This window comes from Zootoca vivipara, chromosome 17 (assembly GCF_963506605.1).
Source record: "Zootoca vivipara chromosome 17, rZooViv1.1, whole genome shotgun sequence".
Taxonomy (NCBI): domain Eukaryota; kingdom Metazoa; phylum Chordata; class Lepidosauria; order Squamata; family Lacertidae; genus Zootoca; species Zootoca vivipara.
In genome coordinates, this window is record NC_083292.1 from 30690017 (window position 1) to 30716216 (window position 26200).

Below are 26200 nucleotides of genomic sequence, written 5' to 3' on the forward strand. Positions count from 1 at the left end.
GGTGATCTGTTTTTGCCCTGTTTGAACTCAAGCTGTGCAGGCAAAGTCATCACACAGTGCAACTCCTGGCAATCAGCTGATTGCCTCTGGGCTTGCAAAGCACAGTGCCTGGGGCTGTCCAAGGGGCTTTGCAGGTGCTGTCAATCAGTTGATAAGTGGTACCTCAAGTTCCATTTTGGCCCAGCAGCACCTTTAACCTGACATCTTACATGACCAGCTTAACTTCTGCAAAATGGCTATATTACAGGAGTTGGACAGGTGGGTGGGACTTGGCCAAACGAAGGCTTGGTGGGCCTAATCAGGTCCGTAGGCCAGGAGTTCCTGGCCACTCCTGTATATCACATGTCCTCAGTTCATGCCCAGCAAAATGTAACGCTGCAAGAAGACAAAGGGTCCACCTAGTCTAGCATCTTATATCCCACAGTGGCCAACCAGACACCTCCGGGAAGCCCACAAGCAGATCCCAAAGGCAAGAGCCCTCTTTTGTCACTGGTCTCCAGCAACTGGAATTCAGAGGTAGACTACCCCAGACCATGGAGGCTGAAAGCAACCGAGAGGCTTGCAGAGGAAGGCTAGGCCTGTCAAATCTCATTTTAAAGCCATCTAAAGTGGCAGCAAGCAACACATCCTGGGGCAGCGAACTTCACATGTTAGTTATGCATTGTTGCGAAAAAGTGTTTTTTATTTTGTCTGTCCTGAATTGACATTCACTGGCTTCCCTCAAGCTCTTTTATTACAAAGAGAGGGACCAAAAAAAAAAATCTCTCCAAACACTTTATCCACACCATGGGTTGTATTAAACTCACTTCTGTTCAGAGTAGACCCACTGAAATGAAAAAGCCCAAGTCAAATCATGATCATTGGTTTCCATGGGTCCATGCAGAGTAAGGACTTATTCACTCTTCATCTTCCGCTCCTTCCCCCCCCCCCCAAGAAAACGGCTTTGTAGCAGAGCAAACAGCAATTTGGGTTTTCTGCGGATTGGCGTTTGCTCTGATTTAGCACTAAAAAGTGGGTTTTCCCTGGGAAAGGAACAGGGCCAGGGGGAAACCACTTGTACCTGTTCTTTGTAGGCATATGACAAGTGGAAGGGTGGACCAGCCCTAAAATTAACACTGGATACAAACACATGCATAGCTCCCTCTAATGGTGAACTCAGGTGGTGAGGCCCAACAGGATTAGAGCCAAAATGGGACCACAGAGAAAGAAGAAAGAAGAATGAGCTATCAGCATGCTTAAGGTGGGGGATAAAACTGAGGTGCACAGTCTTTGCACAAGTTTGTGCTAGCATAGCTTTTCCATTGGATTCCTCTTTTGCACAGTGTTAAAAAATGCACCAGTCTTGGGCTAGCAGTCAGAGAATGCTGCACAGGGCAAAAAGTATCACCTGCTCACAGGATCGGTCCTTATTTCTTATGTCTTATGGGTTGCAAAATTGCGGCAAATTTCTTAAAACCCTTGGCTTAGGCTAGGTTTCTTTCTCTTTTAGAGATGGGCCCCTCAGCTATGCCCAGTCAGAATTCCATCCCTCTTAAAAAATATGACTATTTGTCATCTTCATTCAGGACCCTCGGAGGTACAGTACTGCAATAAGTACATTTAATTAATCAAATTCAGAAAAGCAAGGCTTTTTTTAAACTCTTTTTTAAAAAAAGAGTTGACAGTGGGCAGGTTTGAAAGACGAAGTTAAGTAACAAATATTTCTTACCCCAGTGGAAAGAAAGAACTGAGAATGTAATAAGAACAGAAAGCCAGACCAAACACACACACACACACCCCACAGTAGCTCATGTGCTCATTCAGAAACTGGCTTTTTGACCTTGGCTGCAAAGCCAGCAGGGTCCAGGGAACAGGGTCTTGCGAGCACCATGGGAGCATAAAGAGCTAGTGGTTTTATTTGCCAAGTCAGAAAGCCGGTTAAAATTATTCAATGCCATAAAAAGGGAGATAAAAACTGTCCATTAAAGCTCCGCGCTGGAGAGCTCCCCCCACTCCCACCCCTTGACTCGCGCCATCAGATCGGTACTTTATATAACAGTCTCTTCTCAACGTAGACTGAGCAAGTCGCCCAACTCAAGAACTGCTCCAAGGAAGGGGAGAGAGTCTCTAAAAAGAACAGTACAGAACAAAAAAAGAAAAAGACCCATAACAGACGCCGATGGGTAGATTCCTGCTTTATTAAGCAGGAATCGTCAGAAGTGAAGTGCCAGGCTAGAAGGAACTATCAGGCACTGTGAGTCCAATTGTTGCCAGATCTGCTTTTAGAAAACCATGAGGTGCTTTTTTAAAAATAATCCCTATATAGCTCAGGCCTCTCCATCTGGCCCTCAGGCCTCCCCCCAGGCCACACATTGCTCTGTGTTGTCCTTTGAATGCTTTTGCCTGGATGAAAAGCATCCTTGAACTGTGTTAATGCCTCTTGCTTGCCTGGATGAAGGATGTGTGAGTGTTTATGCAGGTCCCACATACTTTTTTCTGCCCACATTTGCCCCTGCCCCCCTCAACAAGCGGTCCCTGGAAGGCTGCCCACAAAGCATTGTGGCTCTCATATCAGTTCTTCCTCCTGTTCATGCAGCAAGGAAAGAGGGAGATGAGACAGTCCCCGGGTAGTTCTGTGGGTGGGAGAGTGCTAAAGGTCAAGAAGTCTCAAGATCTATGACCGGAGTGCTTAACAGAAGAAAAAATGATACTCCAGCACTAGTGATGGATTTAGCTGCATCCACACCAAGAGAGAAACTACAGAAGAGCAGAACATCCACTTTGAGGGGTTTTTGCCTAGCTGGAATGTACCTGTCAAGGGGGTTGTTGCGGATACTCTTGAGTAAAGACGCTCCAGTCCGCTCTGTCTCTTGTTTTATTGTGCATACTCTTTACAGTGCAGAGATAGCAGAAAACATGACCGCCTAGTCACTTTCAGAACATGGCAATGGCTTCCGTCTGCTTTTCGGCCAGCATAAAAGCCTGGGCACCCCAAAACGCCGTCCCTTCGCCCTATGTGTGGGCGCACGCCTCAATTCGGGCGCCGGAAGGAAAGGTCTCCCCTCTTGCTGGCTGGGGCGGCGCCTGGGCTCTGACGTCTCACTGAGCCCCTCATCTGCTGACCCTCGACCAGAGCAGTGTCAAGGCTCTGATGCGTCTGAGCCCCTCCTGCACGCTCTGTTCCCCATAGCGTTGCCAGGGCTCAGACGCCTCACTGAGCCCTCTCTCCATTCCGCTCCATTCCTCATTCCCTCCTCCTGACTTGCTGCTCGTGCTGTCGCTGGACGCAGTGTTGGTCAGGATGATGGGGGGGGGGAGTCCCCCTGACAGTACCCTTGAACTCTGATAAGTTTTCTTGCTTGTTGGGATTCAGGATGGAGGATGGAGAAGGTGTGCAGAAACTAGCCTACTGTACAAAGCAAAACAAAAACAAAAATTCTTGTTCTGCCCACTTTTGCCTCTGGCTCGGCCCACCACCAGCATGTGGTTCTCCAGAAGGGAATGTGGTCCCTCAAGATTCCCAACTCTGGTTTAGAGGTTGATGCGCACACTTGGGCCAAGCTTATCCCTCAGACCTGTTCTTTTGGGGTTCCATCATCCCTCCTCCTAGGGCAAGCAATAGATTTCCCCCCCTCAGGCATACCCGCCAAGTCTTGTGGTACCTTATAGGCTAGCCTAATGTCCTGCCTTTGGAATCTCACATTTAACTTTCACTTTTCTCCAGGGTGATACAGATACTAGTTGGAGGGCAGCTGTCAGAATTGCTGTGGGTGCCAAATTCTCAATATGCAACAGGGGTGGAGAATATTTTTCAGCCCGAGGGCCCCAGACCCTCAGGAGCAACCTTCTGGGGGCCACATACCAGTAGTGGGCAGGGCCAGAGGCAAAAGTGGACAGAGCAGTAGATGTGATTTACCTTTGTAGGTTACATTCCAGCCATACAAAACTCAGAGGCTTCTACGCACACCAGCACCACACCACACCTCTCCATCCAGCAAAGCAAGAGGCATTACTTATTGCATTTATATTCCACCTTTTCTATCCAAGGAGTTCAAGGTGCCACACATGTTTCTCCTCCCCATTCAATCCCCACAACAACCCTGTGAAGTAGGCCGTCACCTAGTGAACTTCATGGCCAAGTAGGAATTTGAACCCTGGTCTCCCAGGTCATAGTCCAATTTTCTAACCACTGCACCGTGCTCGCCCTTATGAACATTATCACAGTTCAAGGACATGTTCTAGCCAAGCAAAACAGCTCAAAGGTTTTTGGCCTATAGAGGGTGTCTCAAGGGCCAAACAGAGAGGTCTGCAAGGCCACATTTGCCCTCCAGGCCAGAGGTTCTCCACACTGGCAATGCAACCACTACTGTGTATTGGCTCCAGCTCAGGAGCTTGGAAGGTTTAACAAAACAAAACACATACAAGCTTCCCCAAGGCTGGTGCTGGCGCAGCTCTGGCCTCCTTTCCCGCTGCCTGAGCAGAAGCAAAGCGTTTGCAAGCAAACTGGACTTCCAAAGTGACAGGTGAAGCGATTTACACTGACAGTTCGGCATCGTAATATCTGCCTGGAGCTTTGTCTCCTGCACTTTGCAGTCCCATAACTATTGTCGTTATAAGGCGGCCATTCATAATACCAAGGATACACGGCGGCTCAATCCATTCATCTACTCGTAAAGTACTCAGTTGGGAGAGAAAGGCTCTGATCATTCTACCGGCTGCTTGCTTGCAGATCCTATATATGTATGTATTAAAAGGAATGTCGTTGTTGGTCCCAGGAATACCCACATAGAAGCAAAGGAGCTGGATGTGCCATCAGGTGAGTCTGGGAAAGTGCCACAGTTCAGTGGCAGAGCATCTGTTTTGCATGCAGGAGGTCCCAGGGCCCAACTCCCTGTGGCATCTCCAGGCAGGGCCAGGAATGCCACCTGCCTGAAACCCTGGAGAGCCCCTGCCATGTCAGTATAGACAATATAGACAATACCGGCCTAGACAGACCAATGACCTGATTTCATGTAAGGCAGCTTGCTATGTATGCACAGGGAACAGCTATAGCTCTGTGACAGGGTATCTGATTTACATGCAGAAAGTGCCAGGTTCAATCCCCAACATCTCCACGCAGGACCAGAAAAGAGTCCTGCCTAAACTCCTGGGAAGCCACTGCCCAATTGGTGTTCAAGGCCAGTGGTTCTCAACTGGTGGTCTGTGGACACCAAGGGGTCCACATAACCCACCCAGGGGGTCTCTGGCACCATTCATATAATGAAAACTACTATAGAGACATCAAAAAATTCAGAAGTAGGCTTGGCTTTTGAAAAACAGGGGCTCCACAGTACTTAGCTAATTGGGAACCACTGGAGTGGGCAATACTAAGCTAGATTAACTCTGTGTAAGGCAGAAAGTCTTCATTCCCTCTCCCTGTCTGTGGCTTATGAGGGAAAGTGTGGGAAACACCATCCCTCCAAAGAAGAAGGCTAACGTAAGCCAAGTTGTTCCAGGACTTGAGAGCCAACTTTTCATGTACAGTATTGTTATGTGTTGTGTGTCTACGTGTGTGCATACACACACATATCCACTCCTGCACAAAAGCAACAAATTACTGAAACTGCACCCAGAACAGACAGAGCTGTTCAGGGTTCTGCTAGTACAGCCTTCCCCAACCTTGTGTCCTTGTGTAGTTTTGGACTACAACTCCCATCGCCTCTAAATATTGATCATTTTGGCTGGAGGTAATGGGAGTTGGTGTCCAAGCCATCTGGAAGGCACCAGGCTGGAAAAGGTTGGTCTATTGCTATTAGGGGTGGGGAAGAAATTTGATTACATAAACATTTTCATATCTAATACACACTTTCCTAAGCAATGCAAAAACTGAAATGAAATAACCCTTCAAAATTCACACTTCTCTGAATTTTGCAGTGCAGCTCTCCAGTCAAAAAACGGGTATGGAAAAAATTGTATCCAGGCAAAATATGCATAAAAATGCATATATTAGTGGAAATAACATACAAATACACATTACATTAGTCAAAACTGCATGGAAAGATGTGTGTGTTAGGGAAAATGTGCACTAAACTGTTGATGAACTAGGACATTAAAAAAATGGAAACAGGAATGGAAATGTGGAAAACTGAATTTAAGCCTGGAAAAAATGAGAAACTGAAACTGACATATTTGCCCATACTGAACCATGAGTACCTTCTTCAGAGGCCTTACTCTGTGGGGAAGCTGATGTCAGGGTGCGGTCCTGCCCAGAGTTGAAACCTGGGTCTCCTCCTTGGAGGAGCAGGGCCCCGCCCCTAGCAGATCTCTGCACCACCAGAGACACTGAGGAGATGTAGGATTCAGACATCTCCATCCCAGAACCAGAACTCCCCACAGCAGTTTCATGGGTTCCTAGCTGGTTCTGGGATTCTCCACTCCCAACTGAAAGCAGATCACTCCCAGCGGCGTAGTAGCAGAGGAGGCAAAAAAGCAGGCAGGAGTTTCACAGCCTCTAGCAAAACTGCTGGGCTAGCTATACACAAGGAATTTGTGGTTATGTACAGCACTTTGCACCCTAATTTTATCTTTATTGCTTTTCACAAAAAGATGCCTCAAAGCAACTTGCACAGCATAATAAACATTAAAAACCAACTATTTAAAACAACAGCCAGAACAAACTACTCAAGAATACCCATCCGTAAATAAGTATAAAAAAGATGGATTCTACCTACTCCACCACAAGATTAACACTATAAAAACAGGCCAAAAGTCAACACTACGATCCAATTTAACAGCCAAATGGCTGGGTAAATGACATTCCCACATATAAAATACAAACCCCTGTATGCAGAAAACTAGCCTATCAGCAAGAATGTCCCTAGCGTGGTCTTCGATAGCTCATCATTCCCATGCAAGGGTGGGGACTTACGAGGCTCTTTGCTAAATAAATTACCAAGCCGCCTTCTTGCCTCCTCCTGCTTCAGGGTGTCTGTTTGACACTGCAGGTGTCTTTTTGGCACCCCTCTCCTTTTGAGCACATTTTAAAAATTGCATTTATTGCTCATTTCATGACTTGGATGCACAATCTGCATGCCTGATTTATCCCTGTCATATAAAGACAATTAAACCTGCCTGCATGGATCTGATCGCAATTAACTCACATACAGACCATGTGCTAAATAGGCACCAAGGCCTATGCCAACAAAGAACATTAAAAAAAGAAAAGAAAGACTAATGCAAAAGCAATCCTCGCCAAGCAGATCAGCATCGCCAGCTTTAGAGACAAAGGTGAACTGTTTATTAAAATTTGTTTCACGCACAGTCCCACCAAGCCCAGCACACAACCAGCCCTCAAATCCAGCCCTAACAGGCAGTTTGGGACCAAGTCAGGTCCAGTTCCAGCAGACAGTAAGATTGGGCACTGGCTGAGGGCTCCAGTAGGTCAAAAGGACCCCTCACTGGCCACACAGCCACTTAACACTCTCTGCAATGGACACCGGACAGCATTGCCACTTTTGACCAGGAACCAACCTTGGCTCCCATCTGCAGTGGCCACCTGCCATTTTAATTTACCCAAAATGCAATGCCCTTCACAGATCTGTGAAATCTATTCATGGATCCATGGTCTGGACAGAAGCTTTGATCTATGGACCAGAGCATTGCACATTGGGTACAATTAAGAAAGCAGGCAGCCACAAGGGATTGGGGGGAGCTTAGCTTGGCTCTCGTTCCAAAGCAGCAGGGCTCCCCATCTGCTGCTGCAACACCATTCAGGGGCACAGCAAGGAGAGCGGGAATTAATGGTGCTGCTGCTGTGGCAATGACAGAAACAAAACATAGTGTGAGCAAATAAAAAAATTCCTTCCAGTAGCACCTTAGAAACCAACTAAGTTTGTCATTGGTATGAGCTTTCATGTGCATGCACACTTCTTCAGATTCTTCAGTATTTGAAGAAGTGCGCATGCACACGAAAGCTCACACCAATGACAAACTTAGTTGATCTAAGGTGCTACTGGAAGGATTTTTTAAATGTTTTGTTTCAACTACAGCAGACCAACACGGCTACCTACCTGTAACTAGAACTATAGTGTGACCACATTGGGACACTATATGTGTCCCAGGGTGCTGAGAGCGCCCTGAAGTCTCACACCAGCCCTGGACAGAGTGCTGCACCTGAACCAGGGATGGAAAACCTGCAGCCCTCCCAGATGTTGCAGGAACTCCAGCACCCGTCAGCCCCAGCCAACATGGTCAGAGGTGTTGAACTACATCTCCCACCAGCACCTGGGTCCCTCCATTCCCCACCTGGACCTCTTCTCAGAGTCCCACCACCCACCCACAGCCTTGCTGTCTGTTGAAGACATTAAACCACTACGAATCACATCCGTCAAGAGCTGCCTTGGACTCACTTGATTCCTTCCAGGGAACCAAGGTTAACAAGAAATAAAAACTCTCTTGCCTGCACGACACAGACCACCCTGCCTTTCCCAAGATGCAGCATTGCTCATCTCTCCCCCCCCCCCAACCATCCTAGCATGCACTGAGCGGCTGCAGCAGCAGCAAGCGATTCCTGGCCTCGATCCGTGCAGGTAATTACTCACAGCTAATGATAATTATCGGGCCTCCTAGAATTTAATGGACACGTATTATAGTCCCACTTGCGACTTTACATATGAATTAAGCACATATGGGCTTCATGATGCACAGAGGCAGGATTTATGAAGCGCCAACAAAAACCTCTTGTTAGCAAAGACTTTTATTTCACTAATAAACAGCTTGATTTATTGAGGTAGGGAAATTAATACTGGGGGCAGCCCCACAAACCATGGAGCTTTGGCGCCCTCTTGTGTAAGTTGCTGGGAATGACAACTAGGCCATGCAAACCTCAAACATTTCTGAGCTTAGCGTTTGCGGAGGCTCAAAAGTACCTTCCTTCCCCACATCCTATGGCAACTGAGCCCATAACTGAGCCTAAGCATGTGTAACTGAAACCACCGCATATTCTTTTTCTGCTTTTCCCCTTCCTGCATTCCCTGTGCTGAATTTTTGACTGTAAGCTCCTCAGGGCAGGGACCTGTCCTCCTCTGTAAAGCGCCAAGTACACTGATGCTGCTACAGCCACAAATAATGACAGCCATACTTGCCAGTAATTCAAATGCTGATTCAGTCATGCATCTTGTAACCTCCCAAACCCCTTATTCAGGTGAACTGGCTATTATACATAGCTCACACATAATACTTTTATACATACGTATATTATATAATTTTAAGTCTTATTAAACCCAATACCCATTTCATTGACTCATTTTTATAACACCACACATTTTTGAGTTGAAAAACCAATCAGCACTATGCACAGCCAAATACCACTACGAGTTTTACTAGAGCACAATGCACATTAATTAACATCTAGAGCAGGCATCTCCAAACTACCGCCCTCCAGATGTTTTGGCCTACAACTCCCATGATCCCTAGCTAACAGGACCAGTGGTTAGGGATGATGGGGATTGTAGTCCAAAACACCTGGAGGGCCGAAGTATGGGGATGCCTGATCTAGAGCTACACACAGACCCCTTGTAAATACTGCTTTCCTTCCTCATTTGTTGCCTGTTGTGTATATAATTCAGCTCATCCAGCGCAGCCAGATACTGCAGTAATATAAGTAGGGGCCAATTCAAGTCCACTTCCTCTTTTGCTTCACAAAATGTTCTGTTTAACTAGGCCAGTGCCAACCTAGAGAAGCAGCTTCTTTCTCCTAAATTCTTCCACAGATTATTCTCATCCAACACCATTTCCTGTACGTACTTGAAAAAGGGTTCTGTACAAAACTTGGAAGTTCATGCTTAGTGTTTGTTAACCTTAGCTGGTAACTTTAAAACAGAGGACAAACTTCTAGAGCGTTTTAAAGCTGGGCTGTGAGAGGCATTGTTTCCCATTATGTACACCCCTACAGTATTTCTTTTTGTTTCCTATCCAGTCAAAGAGGTTTCAAAAGAACACAAAAACCTACCAAACCTGTTTAACCAGAGACAAAAATGAGATGAATGCACACATCACAAACAGTACATCTTTCAAATGATCTTCAACTCTTGAGGTGGGGCAAAGCCCGCTAATGTCTTTCTGCAGTCCAAAAAGTAGTAACTGGAATGTAGTAATAGAGGGATACAATCTATTTAAGAGAAATAGACCAAACAGGAAAGGAGGAGGAGTAGCTTTATATGTTAGGGATATGTATACCTGTGAAGAGATCCAGGATTTAAAACTTCAAAGCCAAATTGAGAGTATCTGGGTCAAAATTAAGGGAGAGAAAAACAACAGTGATCTCATTGTGGGAGTTTACTATAGATCCCCAAGCCAAACTGAGGACACAGATGATGCCTTCCTGGAACAGATTGTGGGATGCAAAGGGTTAAGTGCAGTCAAGTCACAACAATCCCTAGATAGTCCACTTGGAGGACTGAGGAGGAGGATATGACTAAGCGTAGTTTCCTCTTCCTTCACATGCAAATGAGTTGAGGAAGTGGCAGATAAATCCTGAAGGAAACAGCCATTTTCCCTCTCTTGGACCAGACCTCTTGGACTACACACATCTTAGTGAGTCTCTCCCTCAAGGCCTCCAGCCTAGAGAGAGAGATGAGATGGAGTCTCACTTCTTATAAGTGAACTTCACAATGTATATATTACCTTTTAACTAAGCAAGTCTACCTCTTGAGTCTGCTGTACCTCGAGATGCTTGTAAGTAAACATCTTTTATACTTTTAAGAGCATTGTGTTGTGTCTTTTCTTTTAAGAGGGAAAAAGGGGAAATACCAGGAAAATACACTTTATTTTAGTGGCTTAAATCAAGCCTGCGCAAACGTTCTTCTGCTGTGTATTTTGCAAAAGGGGAATGTTTTACTCTGCTAAAGTTTTGTGCTTGCTAGCGCAAGCGGGGATAGGATATATTAAACAATATCTCCTCATCCACATTCCTGAACATTCCCACATAGGGTTATTGCGGCCCAGAGTTGCGTATTTTGTGTATTTTTGAAGGATTGATTTGGATTGTGATTTTGAACTCTGTAGGATTTTTCCAGTTAGGATTTCCTGGTTGAGCACATGGTCTCTTTGTTCTGCAGTGTGCTTGGGGGATTAACTACCCCTCCCCTCCCTCAGAGTTTACAGCACTGAGAAAGCTCAGAGGTAGTGAAGATATTTTTGAGATTTTGAATTTGATTTTTGAAAGATTTTTGAATTTTGGAAATTTTTGAAGTTTTAAGATGGCAAGCTCCAGTTTTGATAGTGAGGCAAGACCAAGTTTTATGCTGCTGGATGACAATAATTTTGTGCAGTGGAAGCAGCGCGTTTTAGTTTATCTTGCTGCTAGGCGTGTTCTGCAGGCCATTAAGGAAGAAAAGCCTACAGGAACCGATGCAGAAGCTTTAGCTAAGATAGAAGCTTGGAGTATTAAAAATGATGAAGCCAAGCACATAATTTTGAGCAGTTTGAGGAATGAGCATCTATCAATGATAAATTTTGAAGATGATGCATCTAAGATCCTAGAGGACATTGAACGCATTTATGCACAATCTACAGAGAGTTCCTATAGATACTTGTTGGATAAGTTACTCAAGTTGAAGATGAATTCTAGAGAAGAGTTTACAGAGCATTTTAAGAATTTTTCTGAGATTGTTCAAAGAATTGCCCTTACTCCCAGAGCCTTTGATGATGTGACTAAAGTAACGTTTATGCTTGCATCATTGGGACCTACGTTTGCTCCATTTAAAAGTATAATGGATCACACAAAGGATTTAACTTTTAATGAGCTTATCAACCATTTAAGAGAGGAATGCAGAGATAGCCTTGATTCTCAAGAAAGGAATCCAAGGAGGAAGGATAGCAGCTATGCATCCAAGCATTTTGGAAAGTCCAGACAGACATCTAGAGAAATAATTTGTTTTAAATGCAATGGGAAAAACCACATAGCAAGGAACTGCAAGAGTCAAAATGGGGATAAAGTTGAATCCCACCCCTCAAAACCACAAGGTGTTAAGAAGGGGAGTCATGAGCAAACCATGTTGATGCAGGAGAGGAGTTTAGCTGTCCAGGATTGTGAAAATAAGCGCAATAAGTGGATTCTTGACAGTGGAGCGAGTTCTCATTTCTGTTATGAAAAGGAGTATTTTAATGAGATTAATGGGGATGAAACCTCTGAAATTGAGATTGCTGATGGCAACATTGTAAAGGCAATTGGTTCAGGAACTGTGAATTTGAAATTCAACGTAGATCATGAAACAATTAATACTAAGATAACTGAAGTTAAGTTTGCACCAAAGCTTAATTGCAACTTACTCAGCGTGTCCAGTTTGGACAGGAAAGGTTTTAAAATTACATTTGAAAAAGGACAATGTATTGTGACTAAGCATGATGAAGTTTATGTTCAAGGCACACTAAAGGATGGTGTATATGAGCTTAATGTTTCAGAGAACCAGCAGAACCAGTCTGCAAAGGTGGCGCAACCAAGTCAAAAGGACGAAGGAAGTCTGGAACTCTGGCACAAGAGACTTGGACACAGAGACACCAACGTTATTCTGGAACTACAGAAAGGTGATCTTGTGAGAGGTCTGCAGGTAAAGCAAAGCAACACAAATACACCAACATCAAAATGTATAACTTGTGTTAGTGAGAAAGCAACTAAACCTTCTTTCCCACGTTGTGCAGAGAAGAGAAGCACTAAAGTATTGGACATTGTCCATACAGATCTATGTGGACCAATGAATGTGTCTTCTCTAGGAGGTAATAAATATATTTTGATATTTTTGGACGATTTCTCGAGATTCTGCGTAGCCTACTTTATCAAGGAGAAGAGTGAGACAGTGGAATTGTTCAGGGACTATCTTAACATGGTCAAGAACAAGTTCCAGCGAGCCCCTTCCATTTTAATGTCCGATAATGGTGGGGAATTTTGTTCACATGAGATGCAGGCCGTCATGGCTAGAGAAGGCATATCACACGTGACCACAGTTGCCTACACACCCCAACAAAACTCAATTGCAGAGAGGAAATTTAGATCCATTTTGGAAATGACAAGGTGCATGCTAAAGGAAGCTAACTTGTCACACAGGCTGTGGGGTGAAGCGGCTCGTTGCTCAGTCTATCTTCAGAACAGACTGCCCACAAAAGGCGCAGAGCGCACACCATTTGAACTTTGGCATGGAAAAGCCCCAAATTTGTCACATATACGTGTATTTGGAAGTTTGTGCTACTATCATGTGCCCAAGGAGCACAGACACAAACTTGATTCCAGAGCGAAGGCAGGGATCCTAGTTGGGTACGCTTCTGGAGGAAAAGGATATAGAGTCTTGGATCCGCAAACTGGCAAGACAAGTTCGCAGCATGTAATTTACTTCGATGAGCAAGGCAAAGTTGATACAAAGGACACTGCCATTGATTGTTCCAAGGAGCCACAGGATGAGGAATTTGTGATTTTTCCTTTTGAACCAATACAAAGTACTAATCCAACTTCTAGTGTCGTAGCACCCCCTATAGGTGACACCCGAGAAGACGTGGAGGTCCAGGCCCCTGGCAGCACCAGAGACGAAGATGATGACGAGCAGCTGTATGGGGATATGCCACTGCTGGAGGAGGATGAGGAAGCTGATGCGGTCGAAAGACCAGAGGTCAGACGCTCATCCAGAACCAACAGAGGTGTTCCACCATTACGGCTGTCCTACCTTACAAGGTCGGCGTCTCCACAGGAACCTTCCAAATGGGAAGAGATAGAGAGGATGCCACCAGATGAAGCCAGTCTCTGGAGGAAAGCTGCTCAGGAGGAGATAGATGCACTTCATCGGAACAGGACCTGGACACTCACAGAACTACCTCCTGGTAAGGAAGCAATTGGAAGTAAATGGGTGTTCAAGGTTAAAAAGGGTTCAGAAGGGGAGGTGCAACGCTACAAAGCTAGGCTTGTGGCACAAGGTTTTTCCCAGAAGTATGGAGAGGATTACGATCAAGTGTTTGCACCGACAGTTCGATACAGCAGTGTCAGACTACTTTTAAGTATTGCAGCATCTAAGCAAATGTCAGTTTACCATATTGACATTGCGACAGCCTTTCTTCACGGCGAAATTTCTGAGCAGATTTATATGAAGCAGCCCAAAGGTTTCATTAAACCAAATGAGGCACATCTAGTGTGCAAGCTGCAAAAAGGACTTTATGGTTTGAAGCAAGCAGCGAGGGCTTGGAACCAGAAACTCCATGAGATGCTGGTGCAGCTTGGGTACAAGCAAGGGACTGCTGATAAGTGCTTGTACACCAAACAAAGGAATGGACAGTTTTCGTACATTTTAGCCTTTGTTGACGACCTTTTAATTTCTACGTCAAATGAGAAAGACTATAAAGACATAGTCAAACACCTCAACAGGGAAGTAGAGGTCAAGGAACTTGGAAAAGTGAAATACTACTTGGGAATTCAAGTTGAGAGAGAAGAGGATGGATCGTTCTTACTCAGCCAAAGGCAAAAGATAACTGAACTGATTGAAAGCATGCAGATGCAGGACGCACACCCAGTTGCGACACCGATGGCCACAGACTTCTTGAAGAATCAACAAGGTTCGAAGTTGCTGCCAAACAACACGCAATACAGGTCAGCGGTCGGCAAACTTTTGTATTTGGTTACCACATGCAGACCTGACCTGGCAAGTGCAGTGGGGATCCTAAGTAGGAAAGTAAGTTGTCCCACTGAGCATGATTGGGCTGGAGTTAAGAGGGTTGTTCGTTATCTAAAGGGAACCATGGACTGTAAATTAAAACTGCCAGCTGTCAGAGACCCTAAACTGCTTGGGTACACTGATGCGGATTGGGCTGGGGACAATAAGGATTATAAATCCACAAGTGGCTATGTTTTTATGTATGGGGACGGAGCTATTGCATGGGGCAGCTATAAACAGAAATGTGTAGCTTTATCGTCCACAGAATCTGAGTACATTGCGGCTTCGGAAGCTTGCAGAGAGATCCCCTGGCTGGATCAGCTCCTGAAGGACTTTGGCGTGCCAAGAACGGGACCTGTCAGCTTGATGGAGGACAATCAGAGCAGTATGAAGCTGACACAAAGTGAAAAGTTCCTTGCACGCACCAAACACATTGGGGTCAGGTACCACTACATACGCCAGGTGATCGAGGATGGACTTGTTGAAATGTGTTACTGCAACACTGACCAGATGACTGCAGATGTCCTAACAAAGCCCCTGCCAAGAGAGAAGTTCCAGGATCTTCGTGGCAAGCTGGGACTCTTGGGTGGTTGATTAAAGTTATTTATGTATGTTTTTGTGTATGTTGTGAATTGCCTGAGAAGGGGTTTGTGGGATGCAAAGGGTTAAGTGCAGTCAAGTCACAACAATCCCTAGATAGTCCACTTGGAGGACTGAGGAGGAGGATATGACTAAGCGTAGTTTCCTCTTCCTTCACATGCAAATGAGTTGAGGAAGTGGCAGATAAATCCTGAAGGAAACAGCCATTTTCCCTCTCTTGGACCAGACCTCTTGGACTACACACATCTTAGTGAGTCTCTCCCTCAAGGCCTCCAGCCTAGAGAGAGAGATGAGATGGAGTCTCACTTCTTATAAGTGAACTTCACAATGTATATATTACCTTTTAACTAAGCAAGTCTACCTCTTGAGTCTGCTGTACCTCGAGATGCTTGTAAGTAAACATCTTTTATACTTTTAAGAGCATTGTGTTGTGTCTTTTCTTTTAAGAGGGAAAAAGGGGAAATACCAGGAAAATACACTTTATTTTAGTGGCTTAAATCAAGCCTGCGCAAACGTTCTTCTGCTGTGTATTTTGCAAAAGGGGAATGTTTTACTCTGCTAAAGTTTTGTGCTTGCTAGCGCAAGCGGGGATAGGATATATTAAACAATATCTCCTCATCCACATTCCTGAACATTCCCACACAGATGGCCAAGCATTCCAAAGGAAGTGAGATAGTAGTAATGGGGGATTTCAACTATCCTGATATTTGTTGGATGTCAAACTCAGCCAAGAGCATAAGGTCGAACAGATTCCTCACTGGCCTTGCAGACAACTTCATTGTCCAGAAAGTGGGAGAAGCAACAAGAGGATCAGCCATTTTAGATCTGGTCCTAACCAATAGTGATGACTTGGTTAGTGGGGTAGAAGTGGCAGGATCATTAGGTGGGAGTGACCATGCTCTTCTGGAGTTTATTATCCAGCGGAAAGGAGCAACCAAGCATACTAAGGTCCAAATTCTAGACTTTAAGAAAGCCGACTTCAGAAAACTTAGGGAAACGCTGGGTGAAATCCCATGGACAGTAATACTAAAAGGGAAGGGAGTTCATGATGGTTGGGAGTTTGTTAAAAGGGAGATATTAAAAGCACAACTTCAGGCAATACCAATGAGACGGAAACATGGAAGGTGCCTAAAGAAGCCAGGCTGGCTATCTAAAGAACTTTTGACTGAGTTAAGATTTAAAAGGGATATGTACAAAAAATGGAAAAGGGGGGAAATCTCCAGAGAGGAATTCAAACATATAGCCAGCACGTGTAGAGACAAAGTCAGAAAAGCTAAAGCACAGAATGAACTCAGGCTCGCCAGAGAGGTTAAAAGCAACAAAAAGGGCTTTTATGGGTATGTCCGTAGCAAAAGGAAAAACAAGGAAACAGTGGGGTCACTCAGAGGAGAAGATGGTGAAATGCAAACAGGGGACAGAGAAAGGGCAGAACTCCTCAATGCCTTCTTTGCCTCAGTCTTCTCCAAGAAAGAAAACAACGCCCGACCTGAAGAATATGGAGCAGATGATTCAGCAGGGGAAACACAGCCCAGAATAAGTAAGGAGGTAGTACAAGAATACTTGGCTAGTTTAGATGTATTCAAGTCTCCAGGGCCAGATGAACTACATCCAAGAGTATTAAAAGAACTGGCAGAGGTGATTTCAGAACCACTGGCAATAATCTTTGAAAATTCCTGGAGAACAGGCGAAGTTCCAGCAGACTGGAGGAGGGCAAATGTTGTCCCTATTTTCAAAAAGGGGAAAAGAGAGGACCCAAACAATTACCGCCCAGTCAGCCTGACATCAATACCAGGAAAGATTCTAGAGCAGATCATTAAGCAAACAGTCTGTGAGCACCTAGAAAGAAACTCTGTGATCACTAAAAGTCAGCATGGGTTCCTGAAAAATAAGTCATGTCAGACTAATCTGATCTCATTTTTTGACAGAATTACAAGCCTGGTAGATGAAGGGAACGCTGTGGATGTAGCCTATCTTGATTTCAGCAAGGCCTTTGACAAGGTGCCCCATGATATTCTTGTAAAGAAGCTGGTAAAATGTGGGCTAGACAATGCTACCATTCAGTGGATTTGTAGCTGGATTACTGACCGAACCCAAAGGGTGCTCATCAATGGCTCCTCCTCATCCTGGAGAGTAGTGACTAGTGGGGTGCCACAGGGTTCTGTCTTGGGCCCAGTCTTGTTCAACATCTTTATCAATGACTTGGATGATGGGCTTGAGGGAATCCTGAGCAAGTTTGCAGATGACACCAAGTTGGGAGGGGTGGCTAACACCCCAGAGGACAGGATCACACTTCAGAATGACCTTAACAGATTAGACAACTGGGCCAAAGCAAACAAGATGAATTTTAACAAGGAGAAATGTAAAGTACTACACTTGGGCAAAAAAAATGAAAGGCACAGATACAGGATGGGAGACACCTGGCTTGAGAGCAGCACATGTGAAAAGGATCTAGGAGTTTTGGTTGACCACAAACTTGACATGAGTCAGCAGTGTGATGCAGCAGCTAAAAAAGCCAATGCAATTCTGGGCTGCATCAATAGGAGTATAGCATCTAGATCAAGGGAAGTAATAGTACCACTGTATTCTGCTCTGGTCAGACCTCACCTGGAGTATTGTGTCCAGTTCTGGGCACCACAGTTCAAGAAGGATACTGATAAGCTGGAACGTGTCCAGAAGAGGGCAACCAAAATGGTCAAAGGCCTGGAAACGATGCCTTATGAGGAACGGCTTAGGGAGCTGGGTATGTTTAGCCTGGAGAAGAGAAGGTTAAGGGGTGATATGATAACCATGTTCAAATATATAAAAGGATGTCATATAAAGGAGGGAGAAAGGTTGTTTTCTGCTGCTCCAGAGAAGCGGACACGGAGCAATGGATTCAAACTACAAGAAAGGAGATTCCACCTAAACATTAGGAAGAACTTCCTGACAGTAAGAGCTGTTCGGCAGTGGAATTTGCTGCCAAGGAGTGTGGTGGAGTCTCCTTCTTTGGAGGTCTTTAAGCAGAGGCTTGACAGCCATCTGTCAGGAATGCTTTGATGGTGTTTCCTGCTTGGCAGGGGGTTGGACTGGATGGCCCTTGTGGTCTCTTCCAACTCTATGATTCTATGATTCTATGATTCTAAGTATTAGCTGTTCTGTAAATCTGCTATAAGAATTGTAGACTGGCCATTTTTTAGATTAAGAGGATGGTACAATTGGAAGCATCATTGCCAGCGAAGCACACGAGGAATGCAGGAATGGGAAGCCTTTTGGATGTTGTTGGAACACAACTCCCATCCCCCTTGCCACTGGCCACGGTCGCTGGGGCTGATGGGAGTTGCAGTCCACCAAAACTAGAGGGCCGCCGTCCTGGTCTACACATTCATTTCTTACATTCCACCACCAAGCAGGAATGAGAAGCACTGCAAAAACTGGCAAGGCTTGTGTGATTTCTCTGCCATTTTCAGTTTTCACAATTTGGAGCAGCAAGGCTACCCCAGAAGACCAACAAACAGTGTCTGGCATGTGAGTTATAAAAGGCTACCGATAAGCCAAAACCAATCCCAACCACAGTCAACAAAAGAGCCAAACTCACTCACCAGCGTTGACAATTGCATCCACCTCTAGCTTGGTGATGTCACCACGGAAGAGAGATATCTTCTCATTCAGATGGATATCCTTGGGGAACAAAGACTCTTCAGGCTGCTTAACCCGGGCACCTGGCACCAAGAAGACAAGGGGGAGAGATTGCACATTTTAAAGGCTGCCTTTATGTCAGATTGGACTATTAGTCCATCTAGCTCAGTATGGCCTACAACAGAGGTAGGGAACATTGTGCCCTCCGGTGTTGGCACCCCCAGCTCCCATCAGCCCCAGCTAGAATGACCAATAGTCAGGGATTATGGGAGCTGTAGCCCAGCAACATCTAAAAGGGGCTACCTCTCAAGGCTCCCCAGTCCTGCCTGGAGATGCTGGGTACTGAACCTGGGACCTTGTGCCCTGCAAAGAATATGCTCTGTTTGCAGGCCTCTCCACAACATCCACCTGTCCAACACCTGATGCCAAGTGTGTGGAAAGTGAAAAGGTATGGGCTGGGCCAAAGTGGGTTTGCAGACACCACTACAGGCACCCCCAAACTGCGGCCCTCCAGATGTTTTGGCCTACAACTCCCATGATCCCTAGCTAACAGGACCAGTGGTCAGGGATGATGGGAATTGTAGTCCAAAACATCTGGAGGGCCGAAGTTTGGGGATGCCTGCACCACTAGCTAATAATGAATCCCCCCCCTCCGGCAAAAAAAAAAAGCTCATTGCAAGCACTGGCAATTAGCTAATCATCAGGGCTTCTGTGCGCAGTCCCATGCAAAAATGAGTCATTGTGATGTCAAGTGATTGACAGGTAGGCAGCCCCAATCACCTGCAAAACCTGACCTGTTTCGGGGGAAGAAAAGGATCTGCCCTGCAAGTCGGACCCAGTTCCCCACCCCTGCCATAGACAACACTGGGCTAAATGAGCCAGCAGCCTGACATGGTATAATAAACAAACAAACAAACAACAACAACAACACCCCACCCATCTGGCTGGATTGCCACAGCCACTCGGGGCAGCTTCCAACACATATAAAAACATAACATCACAACAAACATTAAAAACTTCCAGATACAGGGATGCCTTCAGATGTCTTCTAAAAGTTATTTATCTCCACAGGGCAGGGGCCACTACCAAGAAGGCCCCCAGCCTCGTTCCCTGCAACTTCACTTCTCGCAGTGAGGGAACTGCCTAGAGGCCCTCGGAGCTGAACCTGTGTCTGGAAGCTTTCTATGTTAACAGCTCTACAACACCCCTTTTCCTCAACCAAAGTCCATTATCCTTGCCTTGAGGTTTCTCCATGGGAGGTTGGGGAGGAGAGAAAGAGAGAGAGAGAACATGCCCATGCAATTATACTTAAGAAGAAAGAGCTTTAAAACAAAATAAAATCTCACTTTTGGCCATTTCTTTCCAGCTTGGTATTTGCTTCAGTTTGATGAAATCCCTGGTGAAATAATGCTCTCGCCTCTGCTTGTTATTCAAGCCTTTCAGAAATGCTGAACAGCAAATAAAAGGAGCGGGAGAAATAAAGACGGGTTAGTAGGATAAAGACAAATATTGGCACAAAGTCTGAGGGGAAAGGACTTGCAAAAATTCTGGGAGAAGGACTTTCAGAGCAGTGATGCAACCATTATATTTTTGCCTCATGGATGCTCGATGGAAACTTTCATTCTCCAGAATGATTGCAAAACCCTTTCAGAAAGTCTGCTTTATGGTGGAAACTAAGGTAAAGGTAAAGGGACCCCTGACCATTAGGTCCAGTCGTGACCGACTCTGGGGTTGCGCGCTCATCAGTGATTTAACCCACAGTGCCACCTGGGTCCCATGGTGGAAACTACACACATATAAAAACCATTCTAGAGTCACATTGTATATTAAAACATTTTATTTGCAACTGTATAACTGAGCCCTAAGTCAAGTGCAAAGAATAAACATAATTGCACACACACCATACATTTAAAGCACATTTTCGCACCAAGGAATCATGAGAAGTGTAGCTTGTTGAGGGTGCTGAAACTGTAGCTCTGTGAGGGGCAAACTATAGTTTCCACAATTCTTTGTGAGTGAGGAAATGTGCTTTAAATGTATTGTGTGTATGCAGCCAAGGCAGGCATAGGCAAACTCAGCCCTCCAGATGTTTTGAGACTACAATTCCCATCATCCCTAACCACTGGTCCTGTTAGCTAGGGATGATGGGAGTTGTAGTCCCAAAACATCTGGAGGGCCAAGTTTGCCTATGCCTGAGCGTTATTCCACACACACATCCGCCAAAAAAATCCCTTGGAAAAACTGACCCAAATAATTTGAGGAGAAATCCAAACATTTCTAAAATATTACTGTGAAGAAATGTGAAAAGTCATTAAATCCCCTCCCCCACCACAGTCCAACTTTCTTTGAAGAGGTATAAACGTCAAATGAAATGGATTGCTGCTGGGATTCTTTCCCCCCTTAAAATACTGAACTGCATTCCACTACTATAGCAACCCACAGCAAGTAATGAAGGCGGCTACTATCTTATATGGAGGCGGCCATTTTGAATTTCCCAAAAATTCAAAAAGGACCTCAGGAAAGGGCTTTCTGAGGAAAAACAAAATGGCAGCCACTCCAGTTCTCTTGCGCTCAAATGAATGCCACCTCTCACCACCACTTGTCGACATATTGCCATTTTGTCAACAGCCATTTTGATGTGGTTTGAATGGGTCTTATATCATATTCGCACCATATGTTGAAAACACTATACAATTTTAAAGAATCATGGCTTCCCCCAGATAATTCTGGGAGCTATTGTTTGTTAAGGGTGCTGAGAGTTGTTAAAGGTAAAGGGTAAAGGGACCCCTGACAATTAAGTCCAGTCGCAAACGACTCTGGGGTTGCGGGGCTCATCTCACTTTACAGGCCGAGGGAGCTGGCGTTTGTCCGTAGCCAGCTTTCCGGGTCATGTGGCCAACATGACTAAGCCGCTTCTGGCAAAACCAGAGCAGCGCATGGAAACCCTGTTTACCTTCCCCCCGGAGTGGTACCTATTTTTCTACTTGTACTTCATGCTTTCAAACTGTTAGGTTTGCAGGAGCAGGGACTGAGCAAAGGGAGCTCACCCCGTTGTGGGGATTCGAACCACCAACCTTTCGAGTGGCAAGCCCAAGCGGCACAATGGTTTAACCCACAGTTTTCAGAGTGATCAAAGAGCCTTTTCTATTATTCACATGGAACTTGGGGAGTTTTACAGGGCCAACAATTTTAAATTGTTATGTCACGTAAAAACCATATGGAAACCAGCAAGGCCTCTGAAATATGGTTGCCAACCAATTCAAATTGTTTCAGCCCTGCTAGAATCGCATCCTGCTAACAGAAAAAGGAGGCGGGGAATAAAATAATAGACAAACCATGGCAAAGTGGAAAATGCATTGTCAAGGCTTTCAATATGATTCCCTACTTTCTATAAGATTGTATCACATTATAATTTTATTTTTATTGTATTTTTTGCACTTTTTTCTCTTTCTTTTTTCTCTTTATCACCTCATTTTTACAATTGAAACTCTTCTAAGAAAGAAGAAATATTTAAACAGGAAAGATCCTTTGCAAATATCAAAAATGTTTTCTTCTATATTACCTAGGGGTTGCAATAAAGTTGGCACATATCCTCATTTATGGTGGGGTCAATTGGTGCAAGATTTTTGGAATTTAATTTTGGCAGAAATGATAAATATTACGAAAGAAACTATTGTGTGTTGTACAAAATAAATGTTCCTGAATATTCTTGATGATACCACTGTAAATATATTGTCAGAATAATTGGTCTTATATGTTATATTTGTAGCATGAACAGCAATTGCAATTTAGTGGAAAACAGCCCAAAATCTTACACTGAACGCTTAGTATTGCTCACTCTAGAATATAGCTATAATGGGTGGTGGGGATCACAAATAATTTTGGATTTTGACAAGGCCTAGAACCCCCAGACACTTTTTGTATGATTTTGCATCCCTCTGTGGCATATACAGTGGAACCACCATTTAAAAGACACTCCTCATCATAAGCCTGGCAAATCTGGAACTATAGTTGATGATCTGATAATATAGATAGTCTTTAATTGCACTTCGTTATTTTAACTCATGAATAACTACTCATTCTACATGCCTACTTTATAGTGTCGCTTTTCATCTCTTAACTTTTGCCTTTTGTTATATGCATTATAGCTCTGCTTTATGTATATTATAAAATGAATTTTTAAAAGAGAGAGAGGGGAAAACGGGGGGGGGGGATCACAGCAACTGGCCTTCAGAAACACACTGCCTCTGACAGGTGCTTAACAGTACAGTCCTAGACACACTTTGTCCTTGACATTTACTGTATTAGTTTTTCTTTTAATTAAGATGAGGTGGCAGGGTTTGTTTTTTAATAATAATAATAATAATAATAATAATAATAATAATAATAATAATAGTAGAGTTTGGCAACTCTATCACAGCTTCATCAGCCTCCAGGAAGATTACTTATGCTCAACCCCTTAGGAACTTCAACACCCCTCTGCAGAGATTTGCAAATCCAACCAATATACGGTAGTGGCTTTCAAACCATATTGTTGGGAAACATACGGTTCATCATGAGCATATTGGGTGCTGTGTTCCTCGGTACAACATTCATGGCCTAAAGCCTGAAAAGCGTAACGCTAGGCATGCTTCTAGAGAAGGGATGGGGCCTCCAGATATAGTTAGACTACAAATCCCATCATCCCCGACCAATGGCTATCCTGTCTAGGGCTGGATGGGAGCTGGAGTTCCAACAACCTTGGGAGAGCCACAAATTCCTCACATCCCTGTTACAAAGCATGTTTTCCACTTATGCTAGGGCAACAGCTAAGCCAAATATGCCTAAATTGTGCCTATGCAAATGAAGGGTTGAGAAGCCCTTGGAACATATTCCCAAAACCTCTACATCAGCGGCTACTTTCAACTGCCAGGGCCCACTTGAGATCGCTTGAAAATTACTGAGGAGCACCCAGTCACAAAAGCACATTCGAAGCACATTTCCCCCTCAAAGGATTCCAGGCATTGAAGTTCACCCCTCGCAGAGTTGCAATTCCAATCCCAGCAGTCTCTAACATATTACAGTGCCCAGAACTCTTTGGAGGGGGGGAAATGTTCTTTGAATGTGGTTTAAAAGCATAGCTTGTACGCAGCCCCAGTCACAAAATAATTGCAGGTGGAGGAAACGTTTGGCATAATCAGTTGGCAATTACTTACATTACATTCTGCCAGTATGTAACTCATATTTGGAAACTGATAAAATTATTTGCCACAGCGCTTTCCTTGTGGCAAGGAGTTCTTTAACTCAGCTTTCCTCAAGTTGAGCATAGCTCGGGTGGTATTGCAACTCAGCCTTCCCAATGTTAAGGCAGAATTTGCTGATCCAGAGGCTCTAAGTGGAGAAGGCCTTTTTAAACATATTTTTGCCTTTCTACTCGTGTGCCTCTTTAAGCATTTGTACCCATCTCCTGTAATGTCTTCTCCCATTTTTCTTTGACACTCAACTTGTACTTTATCCCACCCACCCCTCCTCGAAACTACCAGTTTCTTTCATCCCTCCTTCCCAGCCGTTTTACATTCACTTCTTCTTCCTAGAAAAGCTTTCCTCTCTTATTCCCTTCCTTTCTCCCAAGCGAGGTGGCCCATAGCAGGCTCCAGCTTGATATGCAGGTGCCTCCACAGACAATTCGTATAGAAAGTATTCTCAGGCTCCCCCTTCCAAAAAAAAGTTTTGGCAGTTTGGAAACAAAAACAAAACAATTCCCTGCTCTAAAGGTGCGTTTGGGGCACATATAGATCAACAAATCCTTTTTGACTGACAGAAACAGGAAGGCTTGGGAGGCAGTCCTGGTCATTGGCATGGTTGCCACCTTTCACTGTTAGCTCTGCTCCTGTGCTTTTAAAAAGCAGGATGACATGTAGAAATTTAACGGCAAAGCTTGCCCTACCACTTATCCAGGCATGGATAAGCATCCATCAGTTCTTAGCAGTCAAGCTGTTATTGTAGGCCAAAGTTTTCTCTCTTTCTTTTTAAGTTGGCAAGCTTATTTAGGGGACCATTCCAAAACATATCCAGCTGCATCCCAGCACCTGTTTGGTATCACAATAACCATAGCTTCTTATCAAAAGCGGGGGGTCCCCCCTTTCTCTAGGCCTCTGGGAAACATATGGCAGCTACCATAGCCAGTCTCCTAGGAGACCATTTATATTTCCCATGATGCACTGCAAAAAAGCCTTTTCCCACTCCCAAACAGAGCAAGCTCAACAGGTGAGATAAATACCCATGGTTTACAGAGCACACAGACACAAGAAGAGTTCTTGGTTCAGTAACTACGGGCTGACCGTCCTCAAAATTTTGTCCGATCGCAGTACTGAAATACTCAGAGCCAGAGCTGAAGTGCCATTAGAAATAAGGGACATTGTGGATTTCAACAATCACATGAGGCTCATGTGCCCAGGGAGAATATATTATCAAGTAGCCCAGGAGACGACAACTGTGCCGGGGACTGCCAGCAGGCAACAAGGGGCCCAACACCGCAGGAGGCTTGCTCCAGAGCCCCAGGACGCCACAGAAACACACACACGCATATACACAACACACTTTAGCCCCCACATCACTTACATTTAGCCTCCTTCCAGTCAGTGGAGGTGGTCAAATCCACTTTGGCTGCCATGGCTAATGGGGGAGCAGCCAAGCAGCTCCGGATGCCCCTTGCAAACACCCAGTGCTCTGGCACCTTGCCTCCACTCCACGTGCCTTTCCTTCTACTACTGTGCAGCGCTATAGGGCAGCTGCCCCAGACCCTCCACAACCTCCCAAAGGCTCCAAGAAAGTTCTTGTTTCCCAGGAACATGAAAAGGCCTGGCATGGCTTCAAGAAAAGGGTTGGAAGGGGGGGGGTTCACTGGGCTCTCAGCCTGCTGCCCTGGTTGGTCACTCAGCAGGCGAGAGAAATTCTTCTCCCTTATTTATAACACCTGGTATTTAGGTGGCAGAGTGGAATCAGATTGCTCGCTCCAGCTGCAGCTACTGCTACCCCAGCAGCACACATGGAGGCAGGCCTTTTACTTTCAAGCCTATCGCCCTCTGGCCCCGCCCTCCTCGGGCGCAAGGGCTTCTGGGCAATGTAGTTCCTCAAAGGCTCCTTCCCCGAGGTGTTTCTGCAACTGCACCGCAGCGGCGAGCCTTCACAGTGAAAAACAAAATCACCAAGGCTAAGAGTATCAGCTCAGAATAGTTTCACTGATGAGGAAAGAAGAGTAAGCGATTGTTGATATCTTCAGAAATGTGTTTATTTTGCCGAGAATATATTATCTCAACAGTGGTGCACATTTTAGACTCTGGACTGTAATGATCTAA

At 44.9% G+C, this 26200-nt stretch overlaps 1 protein-coding gene across 3 annotated transcripts in view; it reads right to left on the minus strand.

Annotated features, from left to right (window-relative positions):
- Positions 1–25906, minus strand: part of MACROD1 (mono-ADP ribosylhydrolase 1) — a 340694-nt gene extending 314788 nt beyond the window's left edge. For 2 of the 3 annotated variants that reach the window (XM_035097652.2, XM_035097653.2), the window contains exons 1-3: positions 25464–25905; positions 20210–20311; positions 18827–18946 (exon numbers count right to left, since the gene is read on the minus strand). In XM_035097652.2, the coding sequence (XP_034953543.2) occupies positions 18827–18946; positions 20210–20311; positions 25464–25710 (469 nt within the window). In that variant the 5' untranslated portion in view covers positions 25711–25905. Of the gene's footprint in view, positions 1–18826; positions 18947–20209; positions 20312–25463 lie in introns of all 3 variants that reach the window. The other variant, XM_035097654.2, reaches the window with a different exon arrangement.
- Positions 25907–26200: the final 294 nt, after the last annotated feature.